This window comes from Cuculus canorus, chromosome 9, assembly GCF_017976375.1.
Source record: "Cuculus canorus isolate bCucCan1 chromosome 9, bCucCan1.pri, whole genome shotgun sequence".
Lineage (NCBI taxonomy): Eukaryota > Metazoa > Chordata > Aves > Cuculiformes > Cuculidae > Cuculus > Cuculus canorus.
Window position 1 is genome coordinate 9,398,862 of NC_071409.1, and position 23,269 is coordinate 9,422,130.

The window sequence follows — 23,269 nt, forward strand, 5'->3', positions numbered from 1 at the left end:
CAGGGTTTCAAGTCCTTTAATCAATACCCATCATGTTAATTGGATTTCTTCTCTGTTTCGTTTTGGCTCAGCTTTTATTCTCCAGTTCCACATTTAGTCCCAGCAGAAAAAACTCTCTCTTAATCATGTAAAGAAGTTTGCAATTGTTATGTTTAATGAAAAACAGCCAACATAACAGACCAAATAGTTCCACAAACTGAGGAACTAATTAAGTTTCACTTGCCTCAATTATTTTGTTAGACTTATAACTAAGCAAGACATGGCAAGACTTTGCTACCCTGAGCCAAAAGAATTACTTATTGACCAGGAATATACACAATGATTGATTGTCCTTTCAGCTAGGATTTATTTTAATTCCTGGCTAAAGAACATCCCACAATCCTATAGCTTCTAAGATGACAGAGTATAATTGTTTTTCTTTTAAATAGGTCACATATATCCCTCTGTGCCAATAACCACACAGATTTGTAAAGCAGTGTCTTTGCAACTTTTACGTGGCTATAAACCTTACTTGACTGATCAATGGATTAACATGCTTGAGGGTGGAAGGCAAAGAAGGAAGAAAAACATCAGAAGTGTGAGATGGTCACATACACCTTCATTCTTTCAGACACTACGCTCATATAGTTTTAATGTTTTAGTCTCCTGATGCAAAAGCCATACGTGTTCTAAAAGAGAACAGGGCCACATAACCAGATTGTTGAAATGGATTTTCTTAGACAAATCTTTCCTCAGAGTTCGAAAACAGTAAGAAATATAGCCTTGCTGAACCAGCATCACACAGGTCAGAAGGATTTGAAAGTCTTCTCTTACAAGGAGACAATGAAAAAGAATCTCTTTTCCTTATTACATTAAGAAATAGCAAACTTAATAAACTGAGAACAACACTGTTCATGTGAACACCCAGTAAGAGTACGGACTTTCAGATTGTTAGTCCAGATGCTAGTGTGGTGTTTGGGTTTTTTTTTTAAAGCTGCAGCTGAAAGGTTTTCTGTACCTGATTTCTGTATAATGTTTCTTTCAGGCTGGTAAGTGCATGAATACGAACATCCACATTCTCATGCTGAATAGCTTTCATAGACAGCTGCAGTGTTGTCTGCAAGTCAGTGCTTTTGGAAGATTCCTAAACAAGACATGACATATGAAGTTCAAGTTAAATATAACAGGAATGCAGTTAAGCAACATCTCTAAAAATACATGAGAACACAAACAATTCCCTTTCTGCCTACATTCTCACCTATATCCATATATTACTGTCTTCCTGTCTACTGTTTAAGATGTTCTCCTCAAAAATATGTAAATTCACACAAAAAAAATTCACACAAAAGAGTAAAGCACAACAGTATAAGTAAAAATTTTGAAATCACAAGAGAATGCTTTGTTCTGAGTACTTCATTATCTAAACTCAAATTTGTTTTTTACCTTTGTTACCTCATTCCACTAAATAATTGCTGCTTCTACTGCCTTACCATTCTAAGAGAAAACAAAAGAAATGGACCAGACTGTACTGCTAAAAATAGACAAACTTTGTCACCTTTAATGAGAATATGGAAGAGGGATCAAATTAAAAGTAGCTTCTCTTGTAAAACACATTGATTGCCACAGCCAATACTACTGCTGATTTTTGATCTCAGAATCACTTTAGCGTTAAAGATGAAAACTCAGTGTTCAGGAGCTGCTACAGAACCAAGCTTAAGTGTGAGCATATTTCACTCCTAAAGAAGAATCGGAACCTGCTTGAAATTATCCCTGTGATAAACAAATTCTGTTTTGTTGTGGAGTCAACTAAATACTATTTCCACATAACAGTAAACTTATGTGGTTTTCCTCACTTGTCATGAATTCATTTAATGCATTAAAAGTAAGCAAATAAATAAAAGAAGCTGTACCTTTCTGTATTCCTGAAGGACAACTTGAATTTCTTTCAGTTCAGGAAGGTCAGGTAGAAAATATATTTCATGCAAGAAGTCTCGTACTGCATCCCTATTAGTCACAAAAAATATTGCAAGAAATATAGCAAACATTAGTTGGGTCAGAAAAATCTTAAAAAGTCATCCAAAGAAAGCCGTTAAATATAACAGAAGCTTGAAAAGCAGAAACAAACTCCATATTCCATTTATTTTTTTATCTAATTAAGCATACATATGAAACAATTTGTTTCTCCTGTTACTTGACTAAGCCACAGATATTCCTCTACATTTTCAATTACTATTTGTTTTAAAGACACTCTATTACCAAGCTCTAAGAGTTGCCATTCACTTCCACCAGGTTTGGCTCTCCTTATTTTGGATACTGGCCATGAGGTGAGAATAATCCCACTTGACTGGAAACCAATTCCAGTTTTCCTCATAAGAAAAGAATATAGGCAATCAATAAAAGAATTCTGTCATGAAAAAATACCTTTCAATTTTGCTACTCTGCGTTTCTAGAAGACCCTTAGGATTCCTATTGTCACCTTTTACTTTGAATATGGTCGGTATGAGGTGGTGAAAGAAAAATGAAAAGCCAACAAAATTATCGAAGATATAAACTAGAACCATTCCTAAAAAAACCAAATTCTAATTTTAAGCTACAAAACAAGATGAAAAGGAATTAATACTCAGCACTGTCTTCAAAAATGTTAAGTCATGAAAATGTAAATCTTGTATGTTAGACTTTGATTTGGTTTTCAGTTGGCACGACTATTTCTGAAGAGCATATATGAAACCTTACTCAACAGTTTCTGTGCACTTCATAATTGTAACTCTGATCATTAAGAGAAACAACTAACTCATTTCGTCCGTATTTCCAAGTCTGCCCAGTTCCTTCTAGCTTAGAGCAAAAGTTACCAATCACTGTTCATCTCTGTGTGCCCTGCAGAGCGAAGGCGTTTTCCATACTAGCAGAAGAAAATGCAGAACTGGAAAACCTGGCATGGGGAAGTGTCTGAATGGGTTAGAACTTGGCCACAGTGTCACATTTTTATAAGGACAATATAAAAAACACCTTTCAGACAAGACTATCACTTGTCAGATTTCAAAGTTGTGTTGCAATTTAGGGAAGTGGGAATCTTATTGAACAAGATACGACTTGGCAGAGAAACAAATTTTCTCACCTCACTGCTTAGCAACTTCAGTTTAGGGTTATCCCCACTGCTATTAAAAGATTTAATCCATATAACTGAAAATATTTCATTCAGTACCTGTTCTCAACTATGAGAAAGTAAAATACAGCTGTAGTTTCCTTTGGCTGGAAATGTATAAGAGGCAATAATGCTACTATCACATGACTAAGCAAGGAGCCAAGGTATGAGTGGTCCAGACTTCGAACAAAACAATCCCAGGCTCTAAACAAGAAAAGACAACAAAGAAATACTAATCAATTATTCTTCTTTGTATAAAGACATCTTAAATTAATCATGAGAAGCATTTTAAGTTACTTCAGCTCTGCAGTTTTGACTATCGTCTAGAACAAAACTAAACTGTGTATTCAAGGACAGATAGTGTAGGTATGCACGTCACTGTCTGAGTACGCTATCAGTTCACCTGCAACACAGTTCTGGAAAGTCATCCTTGTATCTTAGAGCTGTTCTCAGTGTAGTCATCATCTTCACTCTTACAGAACTGATGTGCTTGGGACCCATGAGCTTCATTAAAGACATAAGACTGTTTAAAGCCTAGACACAGAGAAAAGTCATTTTAGTGTATTAGGTACTCAGTAAAACACATACAAGCCACATTTTCCAGTAAAACCAGTCCAAACAGGCTTAAGAAATCATACTCTATCAAATATCAAGTTCAGTTTGATGTTTCAATAAGGAATTAAGAGGTTAGAGGAAGAGAGAATGAAAGGGAATCTGCAATGACAGGATTGTAAAAAAAAGTCATTATTTGGGCTCTTAATAGATTGACGAGGTAAGTACTGTGGACACAGTCAGTTATAAGACACAATCAACTATATGTCCAAAGCTTTAGAAGCTGAAAAGAGCAGGTTTGGGAAATACAGAGAAAACAAACCTGCATTTAAAAAAGAAAACAAATCAAGCAACTACCACCAACAGAACCGTCACACAGCTTCTGGCAGAAGTGATTGGTAAGCTTCAGGGAACAGGTAATAGCTCAGTTGTCAATGGGGCTAGTGAAAGACAGGAAAGAAATACCGAGACGCAGAAAAAGTAGCAGATATTTCATCCACTGTAACACTGTACCAAAACAAGGCAGTACAAGATGACAGATCAGTATCAGTAACACAGGAAGAAACTTGAGCTTGAGGAAAGTTCATGGAAGGGGAAACTCATCAAGTACTAAAAACAGAACAAGAAAGGACAGAAACAATAGCTAATGTATATGTGCATTAGCAGGTGCAGCAGAAGAAATGCTATACATAAGAAATTCAGAAATGTGAAGACATGAGGCTACAAAAATGAGAGCATCTCAATGTGAATACCTGTGAAGAAAAAAAGCTAGAAAGAACACCAGGAAAAATGCAGTCCATCAATGTAAAGATTATATACATTCTAGCACTGAGTAACTCCTTACAGAAACCATCTACCTCACCTCTGTGAGATGGCCAAAAGCCTTGTCTTGTAATTAGAAGCACTAGCTCAGCAAACCAGTTCTGTGAGAAGCACCACCACCAAAGCCTACAAGATCTTGGATTTGCATGTCACTTTCTATAGCTTTGCCTTCTGGGGCCCTTAGAACCCTGCCCCCCTCAGTAACTCCAGTTTTTCCCATATTCCCTCATCCTCCACTTTGTTTCTTTCACACATATAAAGCAAACACTTGGACTCCTCAGTGACTACTAGCTGAGTGAGGTGCTGCATACACCATGTCTGACTGAAACACATACATTAGCTGACCATTAAAGAAACAAACTAACCAAACATCCCAGCTTATCCAGAAGCGCTACCCAGAGCGATAGTCAGTTTTCAAGAATCACATGGGAACCTTAGTATCTTAGAGACTTCAGTGACAGTTGTGCAATCACATAAGTAAATCTAGAATAATGAAAGAGTCCTTGCTTATCTTTGTATTAATTCAAAATCAGGTTTACGCACCATTTTTTTATCCTCAATGCCAACACTGGAACTCAGTAACTGCATGTTAAAAAAAGCCAAGATACCAAGCAATTTAGGTTGCAGATAATCAGCCTGTGGAGGAGGAGGGGAGAGAAAAAAGTAAAAACCAAACAGTGTTACTGTTAACACATTTCTAACCTTAAGAAATTAAAAAGCAAGTATGAAATGGTAATTCTGAAAGACAAATGAGAAGAATCCCAAATACATACACTGCTCCTTAAGAAATACTCGCGGTAATGAAATACAACCTTATTAGGCTGTAGGGGTTTTTTGCTTAGGTAGGATTTGGGCGTTTGTGTGTTTGAGAGGGAGGGGGTTGTGCTGGTTGTTTCTTTAATTTTTAATGCACACTGGCTTTATATCTCCCTATTACTGGAACATTTAAAAAATGTCATCCTTTCCTCTGCCTTTTGCCTCAAATAAGTGACGTTCAGAGAATGTTAAATTGTCTTCACACTCAGACTGGAAAAAAAATCATGGAACAAAACTAAATATGAATATTTTGACATCCTTACCATTTGTTCAGGGGATGTTATTTCTCTAGGTCCCTGATAGGGATCATCATGAGATGCAAATGAAGCCAGTATTGACAAACCATTAAAGACTTGTTGATAGTGTTCTCCTATACGCAGCAGTAATTCATTGTGCAGTCCCTGGTAGTCTTGTCTCAGCAAGCTGCCCAGTTCTATCTCGGTCTCATTCTATAATCAAATTGCAAATAGAAACCAAGTCTACATTTCATCACAATGAAACTAGCACACAGAGGCAGGAGGCATTTGACTCTGATTTCTATGGTAAATCAACCAAAGAAAAAGCTTCCAATAAGCTCCATGTTAGATAAACTAAGTTTCAGAGTTCAAGTTTGTGAAATATCTTATAACATCTCCTCTGACCCAACAAGACGGATTATAAATAACAAGAACAAAACTCCTGCGTACACAATTTCCCTACCTATGCTTTGCAAGACCTTAACTAAAATAAAGTAGAAAGCTCACGATTCATCAACTGCTGCTCCTAATCTGCATGTATAATAGAGCAAATGCCAATTTACCTTGAGGTAATGAAGTGCTCGCTCAAGCTCATCCTTGGAGCATGAACAGACCAAATGAGAAAAGATGTATTTGAAGTTATTGATCAAAATCTCTCTTCGGTTTACATTCAGCTGTTTTGCTATGGTTCGAATAAGCGTCGAGGCTACAGGACTAGCCTTGGCTGCAAGGTCAGGAAGCAAAACTTGTAGGGTACGCTGGTAAATTAAGAGCAATACTTAATAGAAGACAAACAAACAAAAAAAACTTACAAAACCCCAGGATTTGTCTCTGTTCTATTTCTGTAAGTACATGCAAACAGAAAGTGAGCTAGCTTTTTCTGTGTCTATCCAGTTTCCCCACAAAAAAGAATGTTAGAAAAACCTCTCAAAAAATAAAACCACAACAAATGCCACCCCCCCCCCCAGAACATTTCCCCAATCCACTAGGTGACCAGGACTGCTTCCATGCTAAATGTTTTGCATTTCCCATCTACCAAGAAGCAAAATTGAAATATGAGTATAAAGCTACTTAGGCTCCAAGCGAAACAGGTACCCAAAGCAGACCTATCCACAGAATAATAGTTTTATTCAATTGAAACAAGAAAGCAGACACTATGCGAAAATCATGCCCTACAAAGAATCCCTCCAAGTGCACTAAATCATGAACATAGATCTACTCGATGAGTACTCTACACCTTACTTCATCATCATCTGTCATACTTAAATTAACACTGTAGCTATCACTGCAACTCATTGATAAAACTATTCCTCTGTATTTTTGAGCTCCCCATTGCAGCAATACCAAAGTGTTCTACATTATAACAAACAGCAACTAGAGGAAAAAAAATTCAGGTCTGAAAATGACAGAAAATTGTGAACTGAAACAGATATCCATAAGTTCACAGAAAAAAAAATAATTCAAGAGCAAGAAGTATTGACCAACTTACTGAGAGGAAGCGGTTGAGATCTGGAAAATCAAATACATTGGCTATCTCAGATAACATGTCCAGAGCCATTTCTCTCTGGTGAGCAGCTGTTTGTTTCTGTAGTTCATTACCCTGGCATGCAGCACTCGATACTGCCGCCTGGTTGGAGTGTAGGGATTCCACTAGGAACTAAGCACAAAGAGATAATTAGTATTATTTTCCCCTTTTTCGCTCCCTTAAAAAAAACCAAAACCACAAAAGTGTCGCTCCCCTTCTATGCACCTGCTCTTCTTGCTCCTCTATTGCATATAGAGTTATGATTATTACTTTGCAGTAGGAACTGGATTATCATCCACTTAATAACTGCATTTAATTTCACAGCCCTGGACTTATGCATTGCATTACTAAAAAAATAACAAAAATTAGCAATGATAGTTTTCTTTTAAACAGAACTTCTGTCTTCAGGTAATGCGTACAGCAAAAGAACAAATCAATCATGTCAGTACCGCGCCTGTGAAATGTTGACTTCGATTCAAATTTTAAAATCATAGCCTCTTGTAGCACTGGTACCGTATAACGCAAGAAACTATACAGTTCCTCTATTTCAGAATGACAGCAAGCGTTTAGGGAAGGAAAAGCAAAGCAACGCTGTTGAGGGGAGAAGACAGCGACAAAGCCAAAGATTTCCTATTCCTTCCTGGATGTTTGTGGGCATTTGTTTTGTTGCTTAGATCATCTCTTTCTTGTCCTATGAGACTTCACCTTGTTAAATACTGTAATTATTAACTTTAATACTATTTTCAAAATACACAAAAAGAACCTAAACATACGCCTTTATAAATGACTGATCACCTTCTTCTTACCTGACAGATAGGCTTCTTGTATTGACTGAAAAAAGCTTGCAGTTTTATAGACTTGGCTGCTGCCAGGGATCGAATTTCTGTGTACGCTGCTCCAGCCACAGAAGCTGACTTGGACAACAAACAGTGTAATAAATGCAAGAGGGCAAATGGTACCAAATCTCCTTTTGATGCCCTTAAAAAATAAGCACATGAAAAAGAATTAGAAAGGAAAAAAAATTGCTGTATTAAAAAAAATGACTTTAGAATACACTACTACTATAATGCAAAATGACTCATCATCATATTTGCACAGCTTATCTGTACTTCCCATGGCAGAGCAGAAAATGAGTAATACTTTACATGAACCAACAGCTTACATCAGTTGCAAAAGACTCTGGAGAAAGGCTGACCCACAAGGGCTGACCTTAAAATAAGTAATTTAATCTTATATTAACACTTGAACAAAAAGTAACTTGGCATCACAAACTGATGGTAGTTTACAACTGTCAAGATATCATCACAAATACCTTCCAATATCTCCTGTTGTGAGAATCAAGGTATCTTTAAGCTCATTATTTCTTGACATTTTGGCATTTGTATAGGCTTCCTTCATTCTTGAAACAAACAGCTGCAACATACGACAACAGAACAAAAGAATAACTATAGAGTGTTTGACATAGTGAAACAAAAAACACAGTAAGCTAGGAAAAACAGCTCCCAAAAAAATATTAATTCACCTCTTTTATGAATCCTTCTTCAGAGTCTAAGGATTCTAGTATGTTCTTTATGCAGTCACTGAAAGCCACTCTCACGTCTTTGTCTGGATCTTCCATCAGATTTAATAAAGACCCAACAAGAATCTTCACACTAGGCTCATCAGTGTTAAAATCCAGATGTTTGCAAAGATGAGGTATATTTTCTATAAAAGCTGAGTAGCATGGATTGGAGGAGGAAAAGAAAATTTATTTGTGATACTTTTTAAAAACCTATTCAAGTGTGCAAAGCAGGACACAGGTGAGCCATAAAACACACTATTGTTATATCAAAGGAGTAAATATTGTCAAACCAGACAAAGTATTTAAAATTCACATTTTCTCAAGTATTACATTTCTATGCATAGACAAAGAACTAGGCCGAAGTAGTTTAAAAAGAGTATCCACGACAACAAACATCAGCAGTGATATACAGCATTTCAAAGACCATTATAGCTACAAAAAAACAATACAGGAAAAAAAAAAAAAGGAATGGAGACAGGCACAGAAGTTATTTAGTATCTCACACGGAAGTGTAAAATGTTAATAAAAGTAAAGTTACCTACCTAGCTTAACTGAACTGGATACTTTGTTCTCCAGGAGATTAAGAAAGGGCTTGAAAACAGAGGCTTGCACAGAACAAGTTTTTTCATGAGCAGAAGTCACAGTAAGGCTGCTACATAAAATATCACAAGTAACATGTGTAACAGCAGAGTCTGCCAAGGAAGGCTGTACACGGAATGTACCAGACAGACAGCAAGATAATTTCCCAACTATAGCAGCACAGGCCTCCTTGACTAGCTCAGACTCATCTTTGATTTGATTTCTGAAATGGAAACAAACGTGAAACAATTTTAACAGATCATTTACCTAGAAATTTGTATTTCTACATTGTCTGAATTCTCTAGCTACACTGAAAGTACTATTGGGACAATTTAGGGATCCGCCACACTAAATCTTTTTCCTTTGCAGATTATTCTTGTGTTCTATTAAATATTTGAGGCAGCACTAAGCATGGTGAATCTCACATGTTATAAAGCACCTGAAGGCTAGAGACAAGAAAAGACACTAAGACATATATACAAAAGGCAGAGAAACTGGAAAGACAGAGGCATATGGAAAAAATATCATGTATACTTCAGTTACAAAGATATACCCTTTCACCTCCTTAGTTTAAATTTCTTAATAAGAAATTAGGTCAGCCTTCAACTAGCGAAGTAACTTGTATACTGACATGGTAAGTGAACACTATCAATCTGACATTGTCACTTACATCTATCCTGTTGATATCTTACAATCTCTGAAACAGAGATCTAGCAAATTCTGGATGAAACAGAAAAATACTTATTTTTTTTGCTTATACTAATTAATCCATTTTTCTTCTTGCAAGAAGACAGAAAAGAAGTATTAATACATACAAAAGAGCTTTGGGAATCACACTGCAAGACTGCACACTTGGTGAATGAAGGAGGAAAGAGAATCCTCTAACACAAGCAGCCCGAATTACTTCATGGGGACTTTGTAGAGCCCAGTGATAAATGGATTTTCTCCAATCCAGACGTATGTTTCTTGGGAAGAGACACAGAAGGAACACACAGTGTGACTGACTTTGGAGCGCTAAAGAGAAAAAAACAAAATCAAGCAGAAAATTACCTGATTTAAACTTTTAATATCAGTTATCATAATAGGGCAAATGAAATAATTTTAGAACAATCATTCCAGAGAGATACTAGGTTTTATGTACTCTAATATACTTACAGAAACTCTGTGCAGTTTTTTGACTCAAAACTATAGGATCAAACGCAAAAGCAGATGGTTTAAATGAAAAATCATCAGGATGGTTGTAAATCCAGGGCAGAGACAACAATCCACATAAGTTATCAAGAATCTCATCACTCAGTGGAATTTTCACTAGAATGAGAAACAAGAAAACATCAAAACCCAGATACTGTGCTGTGCGTAGTTTGTAAAGCAGATGTACATTTTACGTTCTTAATTTGCTACAAAAAAAGTTATTTTTTCTATCTAAAATCAGTAGCATTATTCTGACATGTTGATATCCTACATTGTAGATGGATTATAATAAATGATGCAGCGCTACATCAAAATAACTTAAAATGTTCATCAGTTGACAGTATGTAATACACGAGCAGAAGAATGAAGAGAGCTTCAGTATCTCTGGATTTGTATGACAACTCAGGTGGGCTTTGAGATTGCAAGTAAGCTGCACTAATAACACCACTTGAGTCTAGCTGCTTTAAAAAAAACATGCAAGTATTTAACATTTTTGGTACCCTTCCTGCACTCTACATTGGCTGAAGCTGGTCAGAAGTTTGAAATCTTTGAATGAAAGAGACAGTAAGGCACGCTGCTGCTGGGCATTTTAAAAAGGAAACTGCTAAAACTTCATTTCTTCCTTACACATATTCACCATCCCCACGTAGTCTCTTGTTCAAATAAAACAGTAGAAGTACAGAGACTAGTAAACCATATTTAAGAAGGAACGCAAAAGCAACTCTCTAAAAAGAGAATGCTCTTTTTTGTAATTTAACCTTTCTGTACAAGAACACAAGATGTATAATTTCAGTACCCCTGTCCTACAGACCAATTTAGTCAGATGCGTTCCTAATTTACAAATTCAAAGGCATATTAGTTTAAAAGATTTCTCACCTTGTGCATACAGCAAAGCATCAAAGATTTTCACTATTTTGTCAATCACTTGTTCTAGGTTAACAATCTGCATAGCAGCCTCCAACAAGTTTCTGCAGGCTTTCACTACTCTCGTGACAAAATCGGAGGAAATCCACGTAACCTGTATATTGACCACTGAATCCACAGAGCCTGAAGTTTTCTTACATGAGTCCAAGTTATACGGATGAGTTAGATTCTGACCTATACTATTAAAATAGATATAATACAATCAATGCAATGGACTATTAAGCATTTACTACTGGATGGCTTGTAAACACATTTAATACGAAAATGTGCTTATTAAAAGCATACAGGACTTGGCCAATACTTGTCCTGATATTTAGGCAAGCATTAAAGTAATCTATACAAAACATAACAGTTACAAGAAACCACTGGTCTCATGGTTTCACTCTGGTACCTTTACCTGGTAGGATTTGTTGGGGGAGAACAGTGAACTATGCACAACGCAGCCAGCCGCAGAATTACAGCAATGCCTTCTACAGTCTGAAGAATATCCGCTGGCAGAATTTCTTTCTCAAGGATAAATATTAAGGATGCAGCTTTCTTCAAGATATCATTCCATAGAGTGCTCTTCAATTTCATGTTTACAGGACTAAGTCTGTAATTTGACCATATTAATTATTTTCCTACACATACTTATTTTCAGAACTGATAAATTACCATACCGAAAACAGAGATAATCCATGCCTGATATAGGAAAATACCACTGAAGTTTTAGCTTAAATGTGTTCTTTGGGAGAAAGAGATACTAACTCTGAAGTATGATTCAGGCTTATCTGAAAGGCTATGAAGGTAAAATTCTACAATCCTTGGAAGGTCATAGTGACCACGGTGGTTCCCGATGACTACAAAAAGGCAAATGTTATGCCCTCCTTAAAAGAAAGGCAAAAAATAGGATGCAAGGAGATGTAGGCTGCCAGCCCAACCTCAGTACCTGGGAAGGTTACGGAAAAAGTCTTCACTGAACTAATTTCTAGGCACATAAGGGACAAGAAAGTGACTGGGAACACCCAGCACATATTTACCAAGGGAAAAATCATGTCAGACTAACTTGACTCCTTTCTACTATGAGACAGGTAACTCTGTGGGTAAAAGGAGAGCAGCTTACTTGGAGGATCTCAACTGGCTGAAAAACTAGGTTGACAAGATCCTCATAAAGGTCAACAGAGACACATGAAAAGTCCTGCCACTGGCACAAAACACGCCGTGTAACAAAAAAGGCTGAGGGCTGACTGGCTAGCAAGCAGCTTTGAAGAAAATGACCCAGTGGAATTCTGGAAAAGTTGAACAGAAGAGCAGTGTGACCTTGTTGCAAAGGCGATCAACTACATACTGGGCTGGATTACCAGGAGTGAAGGCTGATCATGAACCCACACCTGGAGTACAGCATGCTGGTGTGAGGTTTGAGTGCCCAAATACAAGAAAGAGATCAACATGCTGGAGCAAGTCCAAGACAATCAGAGAGCTGAAGCATAACACAAGCAGAAGCTGAGAGAACTAGCTTTCTTCATCTGAGAACAACATGACTTAACCAGACCTGCTTTAAGCATGTCCAGTCCAACAGCACAGCCACTTACATAACTCTGTATGCATTCCCTTGGCTTTTCTGTTTTCAGTGTGTAAAAATGAAAACAATTTGCATTGAACATATTAAAAATACAGTTTCTTTAACTAAAGTTTGCCTTAAAAATCATCTGAGCATTCTGACTCTTCAAAATATCATTTAAATCTTTTTCCCAGATCTTTCAATGTGGCTATTATCAAGAAAATGCCTCAAAAAAAAGAAAAGTTGTAATTTGTTACTATTCACCAGCCAAATCATTGTAAAAGTAGTTCTTGAGCAAGTGTCGTACTTCACTGGTGCGGGTGATTTCTTTGGATGCTTTGTTGGTAGACTTAGTCTTTGTCTCTTCTCTGGAACTCCATCACAGCTGCTGCTCCACCCATCAGTATCGGAAGTATCCAGCTGGCTCTGACAAAGATCCTGAAAGATTTCTTCCATTTGTGTTTTTAGTGCTGCATAAAGTGGACTCACCAGATACTGGGATGGACAAACAACAGAAGTACCATGATGTAGGCTGAGCCTCATTTCTCAAAGACATGATATTATTTGTTTGTGACTTAGAATATAAGATTTCAAAATGTTATGGTAAATTTCTTAAAAAACTTTCTGTTCAAAAATCTTCATTACAAGGTGAAAACTTTCAGAAGCAATGAAGTTTCCTGCATTCCTACCAGCAAGAATGCAGCTGGTACAGCTGTTTCCCAGTTCCTGCCATAATACCTGGCTACCGAAGCCATCAAGACAGACACACTAAGTTTAAGACACAACAGATATGATACGCATGCAGCTGTACGGGTTAGAGGGAATACAGCACATCAACACTTCATCATTTTAATTCAAAACTTTCTGTACGCCTGTCCAACAAACGTGACTAAAAGTATATGGTTAGAAAGTGTAGCTCGTATGAAGAGGCACCACTTGTAAAGGTGCCTTTACATGAGCGCACTCTGTGCCTTACCTCCATTTTATACTAACGTTGCAGACATGTTCTTGTGTCTGCATAGCCTCTCAAGAGTTTAATACATCTGAAAAGCACACCACTAATGGAAGAAATCTGACCTGTACAAATATGCAAAACAGCTGAGAAACAAGGCGTATCAATCTAATCATGCAATGAATAATATGATTTCCTAGGTTTTCTTCTTTACCCAGATGTAGCTTTCCGTACTTAATTTATTCACATGATAAATACAGTTTCTAAAATTAACCCACCTCTTGTTCTTCCTGAGCTCCAAGCACGCTTACAAAAATTCCACATATAGTACTGATATGAACTTTTCTTACTTGTAAGGCAGATTCATAGCCAGCTGGAACAAACTCCAGAAAATATTGCAAGATATGACAAAAAGTAGCTTTCAGCTTTTCAGACTGAAGACACCTGAATACATCACCTTGAAACAATACACTGAGCTTCTCCAGCAGCATATTCAAGTAGACAGGTTCGATATTTTTGTAAGAATCTGCTTCAAAAGGCAACAATGTCCTCACCAACATCAAGAGTGGTTCTCCTAAGAGGTCTGATTCTTCAGTATCCATTTCAAGTGCTGACTGCAGAATTCCAAAAAAGACTGTGAAGAAAACACTGGCCAGCTGCTCTGGAGGGCCTCCTAAATGAATTAATTTTACTAAAAACTTCACTGCCAAAGCTTTAACTTTTGGACTGCCATACTCCAACAGGGAGCAGCCTATTCCCCAGAGAATAACATCTTGTCTTACAAAAAAGACATCTGCAACAATATTTGTCAGAATAGACACTAATATAACTTCCAAACACTCTACACTAGACATATTCATCAGCTGCAATGGTGCCAATCTTAAATATTCCACTTTGTCACTTGTATTGCTTGAAAACCTCTTCACAGTCACTGGCCAGACCAGTACATCTCCACAGAGATGCTTCTGTGCAACTCTTTCATGCAGGAAGATTAAGTCTTGGAAAAGCTGTAGCAAATCCTGTGTTAATACTTCAAAAATGGAGCAACTCTTCATTTTAAACAGAAAAAGTAAAGAGCAAATGACGTCGCAGATGTTCTTGTGCAAAGTGTTGCAGTTCGGAGTTGCAGCAATTCGAAGGAGCCTCGTTATGATCCAGTTACTAAATTCTAGGACAGTAAAAAAGAAACAGCAAACAGAAAGTCATCTGAGATAAAAGTCAAAACCTCCTACTGCAAGCACCATCTTGAGAGGAGGTTGCTCACCAGTAAAACAGAAGAAAACTCCTTGAGATAAATGCATACAGACTTAGTAAAAAGAGAGCCTGCACTGGGACACTTACTCAGTAGATCTTATCGAAAGAGAAGAAATTGTGGCGTTCCAAAGATTTCCTCTGACTAAAAAACCCTCAAGCAATGAATATGCATACAGGATATCTCATCAACATGAACTGTGTAATATTACTAAGCAATAATTATGAATAAGGTCAAACTCTGTCCTGATTAAGTTTCTATTACCACAAGTGCAAATCAATTCACAGTACTAACTATTATAAGATTAACTTTCTTACAAATACGTAACACTGGACTTAGGAATCTGCCTTTTCCACATTTTCGTCCTTCTGTGTGATTCTACTGTCAGAAAATTTAAATCCTGAAAATAACAAGCTTCAATATTTTCAACAAACTCACCAATACAACTGCATTCAGTTTCCTTCTGATTTCCATCCACATTTACAAACATAAGTGGGGAAGACTTCATAATATGTTGAATAAAATCAAGCAACATTACAGAACTTGGCTGCGAATCTGATTTCTTGACCAGTTCCAAAGCAACTTTAAAAAAAAGGAAACAGATTTCTAGATTAGCATTGCAACAAATGAACTTCTCACATTTTGTTCACACTTAAAGACATTTATTATATGAAATAGTATGATATGGCATTAAACTTCAATAATTATCACTTGCAAGTGTGCTTTATTAATCCACAAAGATGATTTTGTGCTTGTAAGATCCTCTATGTGAGGGTTTCTTCACACAGCCCAAACTGTATGAAGAATAACAAATTACTTGGCTAAAATATTATTCATTAACGAAGTGTTAATACATGTAGTGCTAGATCAGTAAAGAATAGCAAATAGTTAACATTTTAATTCTTAATTGCACAATTTTCCTGAGGTTTATGATATTGGTAGAAAAAAGCTCTAAGAATTCTTCTAAATCTCCAAGAAATTGGAGTTTTTAAATGGTAAGTTCAGCAAAATACTAAACATATCTAGTGCTGCTGTACAGCTCCACTGAAATAGGTATTCGAATCACATCAGATTTATCCAACTTGGTTAGCACAAGAAAGAAACTATCTCAGATTCAGTCAGCAATTAACTAGAAAAGCTACATGGTAATGATAAAATACAACACTCATGTATTCAAAAGCATGATCTAAAACAGATTGGCTTCTTAATTTTATTTTTATAGCCTTCCCTTCCAGGACTGTAAGGGAGTTAAAGAACTGAAGAGTAACATGCACACAATACTTAAAATGATCAATTCACTACACAAAATATCAGTCTTACTGAGACGGCTACATGAAATCATACTTGGAAACAGTAAGTAATCCTTACTGTGATTCTCCTTGATGCAAATGGAAAGACAACTACAAATGACAATTTTTAGTACATGTATTTTGTAATTACCAAGTTGTTGTTACAGTACTGCAATAACTGGAACCTTAACATGATTTAAAGAGTGCTAAAACTAGGCTTTGTTAGAATGCTAAAATTAAAAATAAAGCTGTTTACAAAGCATTTCAAGTCAGAACGACCCTGTCAATATTAAGACTTGCCAGCTATATTACTCGAAGAACAATCACGTGACATGATGCTTCAGACTTTCAATGCCGTGAGCATTTACATTCACACACCCCTGCAGTGCATTTCCCCTCTCCATTTTTTGTTTTACATTACTTGATAACATAACAGCAAATATTTCATCATGAAGGTTATTAAAATGTAAGTCATAAAGGGTATTGCATTCAACTACTAAACCATTTTGAAATGAGAGTTGTAACTCTTTTCTTTTTGGCAGGAATTACTTAAAGCAGACAACAATTTTAAAAGATAGGGATGTAACACTTACCGACATCTACATCTGTAAGAATTCTGTCAATGAACTGGCAGAGTATTTGTCTTGGTTTCTGCACAACAGTCTTGTATTCTTCTGGACTAGCACTAAAATTAGAAGTACATTTCAACACTACCAATTTTAAAATACAAAACAATTGTTTCAGGTCTATCTCGACAGTATTAAACACTGTGGGTTTATTTTTTTCTAGAAGTCTTCATAAATAAACACAAATTGATTTCTTCTTTTCCTGATCAGAATATTGCCTGCTCCTCTTTCTCCTTATTCTTCAGAAGTTAAGGTTTTATGAAGTGCTGAAGATAACTGAATTTTGTTCTGCACTTTTATTTGTTATATATCAAATCCACAGCTAAAAGGTTAAGGAATTTGTCCATATGCTACTACTAAGCAACAAACCAGCTTTAGTGTATTAAAAAAATCAAGAACCCATTTCAGTTCTAGACAAAATCAAACAGGTTATGGACAAGATTCTCAAAAATACAATTATGAATCCGGTTATGAAAAATCAGAATCAGAGCTCATACAACCGTCAGTCTTAGGACAGTCAGGGCCAGCAGAAAAGATTGTCTAGAGCTGGAAGAAGTTCTTTAAAACTGAAATCAAACTATGGTCAGCACCAAAGCTCTTATGACCAACAATCAAGCTATGGACAAAACTGGACACGCAAGGCCATCAGTCAAGCTCTCGTAGCCTCAGGGATCTGTACTGGGACCACTGCTGTTTAATATTTTCATTGATGATATTGACAGCAAGAACAAGCGCACCCTTAGCAAGTTTGCAGATGACACTAAGCTGAGTGGTGCAGTTGTCCCACCAGAAGGATGGGACGTCATCCAGAGGGACCTGGACAGGCAGGAGAAGTCGGCCTGTGTGAAACTCATGAGGTTCAACAAGGCCAAGTGCAAGATCGTACACCTAGACCAGGGCAATCTGCAGTTTCGATACAGGATGGGGGATGATGTGACTGAAGGCAGCGCTGCTGAGGACTTGAGATGCTGGTTGACAAAAAACTTAACATGAACTGGCACCGCCAACTCACAGCCCAGAAACCAACCATATCTTGGACTGCATCAAAAGAAGCGACCAGCAGGAGAAGGGAGATGATTCTGTTCCTCTACTCCATTCTCATGAGACTCCACCTGGAGCCCCTCATCCAGTTCTGGAACCCCCAACGTAAGAAGAATATGGAACTGTTGGAATGGGTCCAGAGAAGACAACAAAGATGATCAGAGAGCTGGAGCACCGCTGTTATGAAGACAGCCCAAGAGAGTAGAGGGTGTTCAGCCTGAAAGCACTAGAAGGCCTCAGAGCAGCTTCCAGTACTGAAGAGGGCCACAAGAAAGAAGGAGAAAGATTTTTCACAAAGACCTGGAATGATAAGGCAAGGGGACGGAATTGGAGAGGCTTCGGTGTCCCTTCCAAACCAAACCATTCCACGGTTCTCTACGACCGCGCGCGGGGTTGGAGCCCGCTCTCCCGTACCTCATGACACACCACTACTGGGCCAGGCCCGCCCTACCTGGCGAGCTCCCGCAGCGCCGGGATCATGGAGGCCATGCCCAGCCCCGGCTCCGCCATGGCGGCGCTTTGAACGCGCCGCGCGCCCCGGAGGCGGGGCCTATGCGACGGCGCCCGGCGGGGCCCAAACCTCCGCCGCGAACAAACGCGCTCCGAGGCTTCACCGCTTCGTCACCAAAGGGCGGCTCCGTGCGCGGCGCCTCACGGCCGTTCCTCCCTACAGTGCCGTGCCCATCCACGGCGGCTCGCTCCTCAGGGTGCCCGGCGCCCCGCAGCCCCATCGACTGACAGCGCTTAGATCGCTGAGCACGGCCCAGAGCGATCCCTCTAGCCCCGCCCCCGCCGCCCTATGATTGGTCTGCTAGGCGCCTTCCTTTGCCATTGGCCCCGCCCCTCGGCCCTGCCATTGGCCCGCTGGCCCAGCCCCTTTGCCATAGGTCTGCTGGCCCCGCCCCATCCATGCCATTGGTCCGCCCCTCCACTCCGCTCTGCCATTGGCCGCGGCGCTGAGCCCCCGCCCGCCCCTCCACTCCGCTCTGCCATTGGCCGCGGCGCTGGCCGCGGCTCGCTTTGGCCCGGCTGCAGGTGGCGCGGCCCCGCGGCGCAGCGCGGCACTGCGGGAGGCGGCAGGTGGCAGGCAGGTAGGGAGCGGGGCGGCGGGCGCCGGCGCTCAAACCGCGCATGCAGCACTGCTGTTACGGTCGTGCGGTTTGTTTCGCCTTCACCGCGCGTTACTTCCTGAGGGAAGGGAGCGAGCGCCTTCGAGTGCGGGGAGCGTAGGGGGTTTGGAGGAGCAGCACGGCAGGGACCCGTGGGAGGTCCCGGAGCAGCCCAGCAGGACCCGAGGGGAGCTTCTTTCTTTCTCCGGTGCAGTGGGAGCTGCGGAGCCCCGGAGCAGCCCGGCAGGACCCGGGGAGCTCCTCCGCTTCCTCCCCGGTGCAGCGGGAGCCCGGGCTGTGAGCGCCCGTAACCGGGTGTTTCGGGAGCGCTCCGCGGAGCTCCGGCCGTGCTTCTCCAGTCGGGAGGCACCGCTCGGTCTGTGTTTGGCGTGAGCTCTCCTGGCGCTGCTTCTGGGCTGAAATTAAATCCTTTCGCAGGTTCCCGGTTCTGTGGCTCCGTCTCTTGCGTTTAAAGCGGCCCCCGAAGCGGGTGCGTGTGTGTCTCTCGGCTACCGGGTGATTCAGGGCACCTACCGCTGATCTATCCGCGGGGGGTTGGTTTTATCCCCCGAACTCCCGGCGTCCCGTTTCGTTCGGAATCCTGGTGGTGTTTCAGAGGTTGCTGGTGTGGGAAGGATGTAGAGAGCTTTGAGAAACTTTGTAAAGCATTGGTACCGAAAACACTAGCAAATAAACTCCCCTCCTTCTATGAACGTGACTGGGTTTTATCTTGGTTTGTTTTTCGAGACATATTGTAATGTTTTCTACCAGCTGACTATATATAATATTAGTCTTTTATGAGGGGTCTGTAGAGAGAAACAAAAAACTACATAGCATTACTACATAGTATTTCATGAAGTAGAACTGTAATGGTCCAGGAAGATGATGTACATCTGACTTTTGTTATCAGTGTTATTTTGAACACTCAGTTTTCTAAACAATTTAAACCTACAAAGATATTTATCTTGTGAAAACAACATTCTGAGTATGAACTTTCAAGCTTGAGTGACACTGAAGAAGGTGTAAATTGCACTGCTTGGTAATTTGATTTAGCGCTAACATTCCTGTGTCATCTGGAATTAACTCAAGAAAGATAGCAAGGTATCTGGAGGGATCTTGGAAGAGTTTGAGCAGGCTGTATTATTCTTTACTTTTTTTATCCTAAGAAATAGAATAAATTTACTGAATCATATGGTGGGTTTTTTTTGTTGTTGTTAAAGCATAAGTGGGGTGTACAAGGTACTTAATGGGAAAAAAGTGGTTTTGCCTGGAAGTCTCCAGTGAGATCATATTAATATTGGTATTGTAAAAGTGCTTTCTTCTGTCATAGGTAGAATGCTACCTAAATTTGTGGTGCAGTTTCTTTGTTTCCCAAGTATGTAGTTCAGGCTTTTTTCTTTTTTTCATAGTTATTTATAGCAGCTCACTAAAGCAGGGTCTCCTGCTCCCCATCCTTTACTGGGAGTGAAGTTAGACTTTTTTCCCTTTCTAGTTGCAAAGCCTCACCTACTGCCTTCTGATCGTATTATGAAGTTCCTTCTGCATCCTTGGTCTTGCAGTGTTCTTATTAGACTGCCCATAATAACTTTGTGCTGTGACAATGCAAGAAATCTTTCTAGATGCTTCACAGAAACACTCTTATGGGCACCCACAAAACCTAGCACTCCCCAAAGCCTCTAAACCTCACCAACTGAAACACCTGACTTGGTTCCGTGCCTTTCTTGAACACGTTATAAGCATCTCAATAAGTTCATAATTAATCTTGTTTCTTCCTTAACCCATTATTTTATACTTCTATGTCTCTTGACCCTCAGGAGGAGAAGCAGGTGTATTATCATCCAGCTGGAGAGAATGACTCACTGCTAATGAAGAAGGTGTGCCTTGAGACCATTCTTCTGTTCCAATGCAGCTTTCATATTGGTGAAATGAGTCTTAGGTGTGCAGAGCTTGTGCTATATTTGTGCCAATAGGCAGAGCTAAGTATCAAATTCTCTGTGTGTGTGGCACTACCAAGATTTCTGCTGAAGCAGATGTGACTTCCCCTGCGCCTCAATTTGGGCAGTCTTATCACTTTGTGGTTGCGTGATTCTTCCATAGCCAAGGCTCTCTTTTCTTTGGCTTTCATTGTTTCTTTACCCCGCGCCTCTGCAGGCCAGTGTACTTATTTTAAGACATGAGGCGAGTTTGTCTTGGATCAGCAGGTGCCACAGCATGAGCATGTTGATTGTACTTTTATTCCTTCTGTTGTTGTTTAATTCTGAGGTAGAATGATTGTTGTTCTTGGAGCTCATCCACTTGGGATGTATGTGAGATGTGGTTAACATGACCACAGTTAAATATCATGTTTCTTGTGGGTAGACACAAGTGATTAAATGCACACGTGTATTCCCTGATGCCTTAATGAACTGTGGAATATGAACATTATACATGCCTGTAGAGAGGAAGTGCAGCCACGATGCTGCAAGGAGCTTCTCTGAACCGTATTAAGTAGTTTCATATAATATCGAGGTGTGCTTATGGTTTATTATTTGTATGGTTGCTCTAATAACACTCAATATTCCGTGTGATTCATTGAAGGCTCGTTCCCATTTATAGTTATGGAAGTGGTTGTCAGAGTAGTTGCCTAACCTTTGCACGTATCACATTGTTCCTCTGCACCATATAAATGTGTGTTCTGACATGCTCTATTTTTATCTATGCCTGTGTTACTTAGTCAACATGAATGGAGTGAAGTGGCACAGATTAAAATTATATCTCATCCTGAATATTGGTTTGATTTGGGGGGGAAAAAAAGTGAAAAGTTGCAACAGTGAATGGGGGTGAGGATCATAGTCAAGCCAGCAACCTAAAAGCAGAATATGTATATTCAACTGCTAAGCAAAAACTAACAGGAAAAAAGTGAAGAAAGAAAATATCAAATTTTAAAATCTACTTTTTTCCATGTCTTTTATTTCTCTATGTAATCTATACAGGTCCTAGTCCTGCATGCATTTATCTGTTTTTTTTTTTTTATGAGTGAACCTGCTTACATACTTAAGCTTATTGGTGATATAGAATGAGATATGAGTCACTTGGAGAGACAGCATGTTAGATCATATCTTCTTTTTGAACTTGTCATTGTTATTTATATAGCAGCAATGACTAATTTTCACTTGCCTACAATGTCTAATAGTAGACAGTTGCCTGTATATATCTTTTTGTTATTGGCTCTGACTTTCTAGTGTTCCTAGAGAAGTGTTATTCTTGAGGCCAGTAGCTATGGAGGAAAATTGCAGAAAGGTATTTATCACCAGCATCAGGTTATAACATCAAGACTTCTTGAGCTAATGATTTTTTTTAATGAGAGTAAGATACTTGGAATCTAGTTCCCTGAGGCAAAATTTTCAGTATCTTAAATGCTGATTTTAACAAAAAGGAAAGCATATAACTGTCAATGATTTCTTGGGAGATTTTTTTAATGGTTTAATTTGCTGTAGAAATTACTTTTTTTTTAGCAACAGTGATGCTTAAAACACCCTTAATAAAGCGCAAAACTCTGTACTAGCCACACTGGGAGAAAACTCTGCAGCATCTTAATTTAAAAAGTCACTTGAACTGCATTTCAAAGTTCTAATTGTTTTAGTTACATAGGTTTTATTTTACTAATGTATTTCTTCAGTGAAAATCTGAATAACTGTACTAGCTACAGTTTTCGTAGTGGAAAATCATTTTCTAAGAGAGGTTTAATGAAAGGAGAAATAACTTTCCATCCGGTTCTGTGTTCCATACTAATTAAGACTAGAATAGAGTTTATGTATGGGGTTATTGTTAAAATTTCTGCTAAATGTCAGCTGTTCTCTTATTCCATTGCTGAGTGTAGAAACCAATGCAGTGGAGGAGGGAGAAGGGGCATTTGTGATTTTTGTCCTTTTACCGTTTTTTTTTTTAAGTCAAATAAATCAAACCTATATAAGTTGGAACAGTATTTGATATCTTTTGGGGGAGCATATGTTCCCAGTACTTGAAGCTTTCACTACTCTGTGAGGATGATGTCAATGGAATGGACCTCACATTAACTACATGTAATGTGAGAGTACCTGAATTTTGTACCCGTACATTTAACACTTCCCTTAGTCTGTGTTACGCGTAGTTAC

The 23,269-nt window shown here is 39.0% G+C and overlaps 2 protein-coding genes across 3 annotated transcripts in view; one reads left to right on the forward strand and one right to left on the reverse strand.

Moving 5' to 3' along the window:
* The window catches only part of ATR (ATR serine/threonine kinase), a 40,583-nt gene extending 21,809 nt beyond the window's left edge, over positions 1-18,774 (reverse strand). Inside the window, exons 1-21 of the mRNA XM_054074715.1 lie at positions 18,479-18,774; positions 16,954-17,045; positions 15,510-15,653; positions 14,098-14,987; positions 13,175-13,362; positions 11,725-11,919; positions 11,280-11,506; positions 10,368-10,520; positions 10,028-10,226; positions 9,176-9,435; positions 8,595-8,785; positions 8,385-8,485; positions 7,879-8,050; positions 7,037-7,204; positions 6,111-6,305; positions 5,575-5,760; positions 5,039-5,131; positions 3,525-3,655; positions 3,182-3,325; positions 1,890-1,983; positions 998-1,123 (exon numbers count right to left, since the gene is read on the reverse strand). Coding sequence (XP_053930690.1) covers positions 998-1,123; positions 1,890-1,983; positions 3,182-3,325; positions 3,525-3,655; positions 5,039-5,131; positions 5,575-5,760; positions 6,111-6,305; positions 7,037-7,204; positions 7,879-8,050; positions 8,385-8,485; positions 8,595-8,785; positions 9,176-9,435; positions 10,028-10,226; positions 10,368-10,520; positions 11,280-11,506; positions 11,725-11,919; positions 13,175-13,362; positions 14,098-14,987; positions 15,510-15,653; positions 16,954-17,045; positions 18,479-18,537 — 4,008 coding nt within the window. The 5' untranslated portion in view covers positions 18,538-18,774. The remainder of the gene's footprint in view (positions 1-997; positions 1,124-1,889; positions 1,984-3,181; positions 3,326-3,524; positions 3,656-5,038; positions 5,132-5,574; positions 5,761-6,110; positions 6,306-7,036; positions 7,205-7,878; positions 8,051-8,384; positions 8,486-8,594; positions 8,786-9,175; positions 9,436-10,027; positions 10,227-10,367; positions 10,521-11,279; positions 11,507-11,724; positions 11,920-13,174; positions 13,363-14,097; positions 14,988-15,509; positions 15,654-16,953; positions 17,046-18,478) is intronic.
* A 204-nt stretch (positions 18,775-18,978) lies between these two features.
* Positions 18,979-23,269, forward strand: part of PLS1 (plastin 1) — a 43,610-nt gene continuing 39,319 nt past the window's right edge. For both annotated transcript variants that reach the window (XM_054074695.1, XM_054074701.1), the window contains exon 1: positions 18,979-19,114. The gene's annotated coding sequence lies outside the window, so the exon portion shown is untranslated. The remainder of the gene's footprint in view (positions 19,115-23,269) is intronic.